This window comes from Dysidea avara, chromosome 10 (assembly GCF_963678975.1).
Source record: "Dysidea avara chromosome 10, odDysAvar1.4, whole genome shotgun sequence".
NCBI lineage: Eukaryota > Metazoa > Porifera > Demospongiae > Dictyoceratida > Dysideidae > Dysidea > Dysidea avara.
Window position 1 is genome coordinate 22,639,101 of NC_089281.1, and position 6,328 is coordinate 22,645,428.

The following is a 6,328-nucleotide window of genomic DNA, read 5'->3' on the forward strand; positions in this document are numbered from 1 at the left end:
CTGCTGAAACATGTGACCACAACACTGATAGCTGATTACTCACCTCAACAGTTGCTAGTAGAGAGCAACTGAAGAACATTGATCACTGGCCAGAGCAGCTGTTGGCATCTGTTATACAAGAAGAGACATCCCAGGTGCTGTTTATTTATAAAATTCAGTCTTGGCAACACAGATTTAAATCATAATCGACCATTGCAAATAAAATATAACCTTTTACAAGAACATCTGACTGCTGGAAAACAGTTTCAACAAACTGCCTTGTTATGTGAGTGGTGATTGGAAAACAGTGAAAATGGAACTTAAAGGCCAACAACCAAGAGAATATGCATATGAATTATATGTGGGACATGTGTACCTGCAATACAAAATTATTACAACCCTGCACATTTATAATTTGTTGGGTATTTTTTGATAAATTTTTACTAACTCAGTTAGGCATTTTGGTACATATTGCTTTTTGCAGCAATGAACCACGTAATTATGTTTAAACTTACTTGTGAGCAGTGTTGGGAGTAACGCGCTACTTATGTAACGCGTTACGTAATATTATTACTTTTGTGGTAACAAAGTAATATAACGAAATACGCTATAAAAACAGGTAATATAACTCAAGTTACTTTACTTACAAATGTAACGCGTTACCTAAGTAATATAGTTATTGTAACGAATCTAATATTACGTAATATTTTTACTAAAAGTAACAAAGTTACTAATCTCGTTAGTAACCCACTGAGTAACGCCTTGCCACAACGAAGTAATGAAGCCTACTAAGTGAGGCTTATTCACCAGCTACTTACTTATATCAAGACTTGCACATTGTCCAACAACGAAATCGTGTCACGTGATAAGGTGGTAGTTTCACACGTGACAGCTTAAGGCTATGGACACAAAGTAATATAATATGTAATATTATTACAGTTACTTTATTTTATGGGTAATATGTAACCGTAACTAAATAGTTCAGCTGCAAGTAATATGTAATATGTAACTAGTTACTTTTATAAAGTAACTTGCCCAACACTGCTTGTGAGTGCAGATCAAAATATTATAATTATCAGCACTCCATTTGAGATTTTTATTTCTGCTTTCCATTTCATTCATTTTTAACTGAGGGTATATTTCTCTCTCTCTATATATATATAGCTACCTATCTCCTGGGTATATACAGAAATTATTTTGATGCCTGCAAACTATTAATCTAAAGGGAAGCACCAGATTGTGATAGGTGATTCAATGACTGTGGGTATCACTTTGATAACAACCTTAAAATACACCTGCTATAACCATCAAACACTATACTTCTCAGTTAATATTAATACACAGTATATCACTGGGGTAGAGTACATGCATCATTAGACATTTTCACCAACAGCAGCAGCAGAAGCAAGTAAACAAGCAGGAGAACAGCAACAAGAGAGCAACAGCAAGTTACGCAAGCACAAGTGCAAGACTATGTAGTATGAATGGTCTGCCTGGACCAGATAGTTATGGTTTTGATATTAGTGATCGATAAACTAATTTCTTGTCTCGTTAGCTAGTAGGCGCTGTTCTTCGACAAAATTCACATGAAAAATTAACTCTAATGTAAGTTATGCAACATAAACTTAATTACTTTCTCATCCCCAGATTCCCCACCTGTGTTGTCATTTTCCTTGCCACCATAGGTGGCTGAGTGCAGTTATTAAACCACTGACTATACCATAGATAATACACTCCCCCTGGATATGAAACTAATCGTGTGGGCGCATGGATACAATAGAAGGTTTGTGGTTCCACCCTAGTTTTGCGTGTTATGTACGACTATACTGAGCAGTAACTAACTAGAGCAGACTGAAAAGGTTGCATTCTAAATCATGTTAGCCAGCTTACTGCTATTCAAATAAATTAATCTACCATGCACCTGCATTACTATATATAGTTGATGGATGAGAAAAACTAACTAATAGAAAAACTAACTAATACTTGTATATATTAGCTGTAGAGAACATGAAATAATTTTAAGCTGTCAGGTAATTGCTATAAAGTGGAACAATACTGAACTCCTTGAGCTATGTAGTATCATTTCTTGGGACAGGTCTATAGCACGTGACCATGCACATTGATGACTGGATGAACACCCTAAGCCCTCACTTGATAAGTGAGACATGGACAATTGGTATTTACTACTTTCCCCAGTACTAGTTAACCACAAATCTCAGCAAAAATGCCATATCCAGACTACACTCTCTACAACAAATTATATATCAAACAGTTCAATGGCAGATTAAATTAATATACATTCCTGCTTCAAAATGTAAGTGGGCTACAATTAAGCTTAACCCAACAGTTTACCAACAACACCAAGCTAGCTAATAATGCTTCTCTCCAGTCACTGATAAAAATAGGTCACCCTCCTTGGGGACTAGCAAAGTATCCTCCAGATCATGTGCGTTATCCTTCAACTCCTGATGTGGATGTCTTTGCACAACTAATGAAATAACTTAAAATGCCCTTTCAAGGCCATGGCTTTGATAGGCAATATTACTTCGGCATCCAAGTCATCTTCCTCCCTATAGGGCTTGGATACTCAGACACCACACAGTCAGGTAGACTACACAGAACTGACACAACTGGACAATTTACTCAAATTTTACTGTTATAAATTTAGCTACATGAAAAAATTAGTTTCACGGCAAATGGGGATTTTTAAAATATATATAAGTATCTGCTTTAAATCAAGGTTATAATTAGCATTATTGAAATTCATGAGATGAACCATGCAACAAAAATGCATGCAATGTCTTGTAGATATAACATTTTACTGTTAAACAAATTTTGTCATAGCTCAATGAATATGAAAGTGCTTGGGTGCATAACCACTATATAAATGGGTGACTGCATGATCAAAATTAATGTGCTGAGCAGAGGAGGTTGGTCATGCGTCATCATTCATCTCGTGATCTCAAAGGAAGGGTTGAACTAATTCAACCTTCACACCTCTTAATATTCTAAGGGACGGATTGTATATCCATACCAGAGTGTCCCAGTGATATTACAAGCCTTCTCAGTACAATGCACTGCTTTCCTAGCTGCTAAACAAGCCTTAACACACAGAACAATGCTTGGTTGCATAATTTTGCGTCATGCGATTATGATGCGTGACCAACCTCCTCTGGTGCTGAGATGTGTATTGCACATGGTATAATATTATACATATATCCATGCATGTTTCTTCTAATACGCCTGAAGTCAGTGACATGCATATATACATGCAGTCATAACTCAAGATACTTCACATTTTCACAAATTACAAAATGTACAGTGTATTCTTGGAAGAATTTTACCGGCTTGAATTCTAATGTGAATACACTTCACAAAACATAAATGCTAACTTATATGGTAATCAGAAAGTTGTACTCCATGAAAATAGTTTTCAAAACCTTATATACCATGCACATCGTATAATTCATGAAATTTGATCAATACATGTTAGAGATGCAACGATACAGTGTGTAAATGTATCGATATATTGCCTCTGGTGGTTCACGATACAGTGATATATTGCACAATACAAAGTGGAGTCTAAGCAATGGTCCATGTTGTTTTTTTTGATTTTAAAGAGAAACAAGTGAGCTAATTTTTCTTTGAGAAGCATTACATACTACTCAGTTTAACCACAATGTACAATAATTTGATTGTCAGCCATGTTAACAAGCCGCGATATATCGATACGGTTTGACTTTGTATTGATACAACGATATTGTCTTAAAACAATACGATACATGATATATTGTTGCATCTCTAATACATGTACAATATATATAGCAGAAAATGTTGATCACAATCCACTAATTCCTCTAATCCAACACAGGGATCTCCATTTCTCTTTTACTAAAGGCCCTAATTTGTGCCACAAAATGTCTCTCTCACACCAAAGCCTTTTTCAGACTATAGATCACTCATTGGTAATTTGATGCCAGCTCGTTCCACCATATCTACTTTCTTATACAAACAATCATACTTCCTTTCCCTATGACTCACATACCTCTGTCTGGCACCATATGCATAGGCAACTTTGTTCAAATTCAAACAAACTATTCTACTTGCTAGCAAGTCCTCTATTATACCGCGGTTGTTAGTTTTCCAACCCAAAACTTTGTCTACACACCCTGGCAACATTAGCTCCACAAAAGAAAGCAAATCTCTGGTCTCTTTCTGTATAAAATTGTTGCATTTGTAGGCTAATTAATTCAACTGTATAGTATTATTGTATACAGCTCGTTGTATGTTTGTTGTTCCCTCTTGCTTTGGAGTATAAAACATCAATTACTTGAGATGGTGCACTTTTGGATAGTCAAACCTCCAAAAAGGTCAGCACGTAACAAGCTTGTGGTTGGCACAACAGGTAGCATTGATATACGTCACCTCAGTTGACATTGCAATTACCGCAGTCATTGGAGTACATACACATGCACTTTGTAGAAGCTGCTTAGCACGCGCACATGCAATATAGATTCACTGGTTGGCATGAACATGCTGCCACATAGCAACAGGCCCCATTAACACACTTGGGTATTGGTTGGAGCAATTTGAGTAAATTGCATTAAGGCATCACTGCAGAATGTAATAGTACCATTGTACCAACATCCTGAATCTGGGACAAATACTTATAGTGCAGTGGTCTCAGTGAAAGTCAAAAACACTTGCATATGCACATACTAGGCCTATGAGATGATTAATGTGTTTGGCTTGTTCTCAATAATATGGCTAAGTATTTGCAATTGAGCGGTATATAAGCTAGTTAGACAATAAGTGATGATTAAGTCTATGGCAACAGTGGCCCAGCCTATAACCAGTGATCATCAGACTTCTCACCTAGTTGCTTTATATGCATTTCTATATTTGGAATACAGCAAATTAAGGAGTTAATATACTTAATTAAGCAAGTTCTCAAGACTCCATAGCAACATGTGCTAGCAGTTAAGTGTAGACACACGACCACCGACCACCGTAAATATGTACAAAATAGCCAATTTGTATGACTCCTGTGGCAATTACAGTGTTCTAAAATCCAAAGGATTAACATTAAAAATTTTGTATTTGTATTGTCATTGTACATAATCAATCAACAGTTCAGTGTATATAGTACAAAAGTCAATGCAATATAAACAATTGTTTACATGTCAGTCAGTGAATTAATTAAAAAAAGAAAAAATACAAAGTCAAAGTCTGATACACTACGTATAGTAAAAGTCTAACAGTGTAAAACGTCGTCAATTCTCCATACGTTATGAAAGTGATGGAATTGTCAGTGGTAATGGGGTTTTAGTGTTGAGGGGACACAAGAAAGGTACAGTAATGCCAGCATTACTATCTGATAAGTGAAATCCAGAGCTCTTCATTGGATAAGGGAAGGTGACTCCAGGCATGTAACGCAGAAAGGTTTGGTCAACAGTCAGTCTTGCTAAAGACATGTCTGGAAATGGATGATAGAAGGTGTGTAGAGAATTAGTAGTCTGTGGAAGGTATGTCCCAACTTCAGAAATCTTGGTATCCGAGTTACAAGCTAATAGTCTAGCCTGCTCAGCTTGCTGTCTTTTACATTTGTATCTTCTGTTTTGAAACCATATTTTTACTTGAGTCTCTGTTAAGTTCAGCACTTTAGCCAAGTATTCTCTTTCATGTGACGTCAGGTACTTCTGTACCGTGAATCGTTTTTCCAGTTCATATACTTGAGTGTGGGAAAACAGCGCTCTCGGCTTTCTTCTCTTGTGCCTCATCACCAGCGAACTTCCTACAATAGATATGTGGAATAATAACGCTTGATCGCACAAGTAAGGCTATAGCTACGTATAGCAAATATTTACAGGCAAATTGAGCAATGCGCATTCAACAAACCTGCATCTTTCCCGTCGCAGTCTTTCAACGACTCTTCTGTGTCGGAATTGGTGCCCACAGATAAAGGCGAGGGTTGTTGTTCTCCGTCAGAATCTACTGCAACGCTCTCCTCAGTGTCTTGTTGTCGAAGTATGTCCCGAATAAGAAACGAAGTCAGCTGTCTTTCTTGTTTCTCTGATGAGTGTAACATGGTTGGAGGGCAGCGTCACAGTAATTGTTAGCGTCAACGTCAAGTCTAAGTTGTGTTTGCAGTGCGAAAGTAGCTAACTATTTATACAGTACACTCAAGCAGTTGGAGGGCCGCGCGGCACACGCTGGTTTACTTTAACTGTCTGGGAATGTATAAATTACGTAATGAACCCTTACAACATCAAACAGAGAGATCTGTGGATGCAAGCACACGTACATATGTCATATATCACTCTTTATTTATGTACAGAAATCTTTTAAT

At 36.9% G+C, this 6,328-nt stretch overlaps 1 protein-coding gene across 1 annotated transcript; it reads right to left on the minus strand.

The window, feature by feature from the left end:
• Positions 1–5,058: 5,058 nt before the first annotated feature.
• Positions 5,059–6,081, minus strand: LOC136267885 (homeobox protein Nkx-3.1-like). Its single transcript, XM_066063061.1, has 2 exons — positions 5,878–6,081; positions 5,059–5,773 (listed from the first exon to the last, which is right to left on the minus strand). Exons 1-2 carry the CDS (start codon positions 6,065–6,067, stop codon positions 5,268–5,270), a joined length of 696 nt encoding a protein of 231 aa, XP_065919133.1. The 5' UTR covers positions 6,068–6,081; the 3' UTR covers positions 5,059–5,267.
• Between the last annotated feature and the right edge of the window lie 247 nt (positions 6,082–6,328).

Bases quoted from the DNA above. Each gene is read 5' to 3' on its own strand.
- LOC136267885 (XM_066063061.1), bottom strand. From the start codon at position 6,067: ATGTTACACTCATCAGAGAAACAAGAAAGACAGCTGACTTCGTTTCTT. The intron at 5,774-5,877 runs GTTTGTTGAATG...TATCTATTGTAG, and splicing joins CTGCGACGGGAAAGATGCAG to GAAGTTCGCTGGTGATGAGG.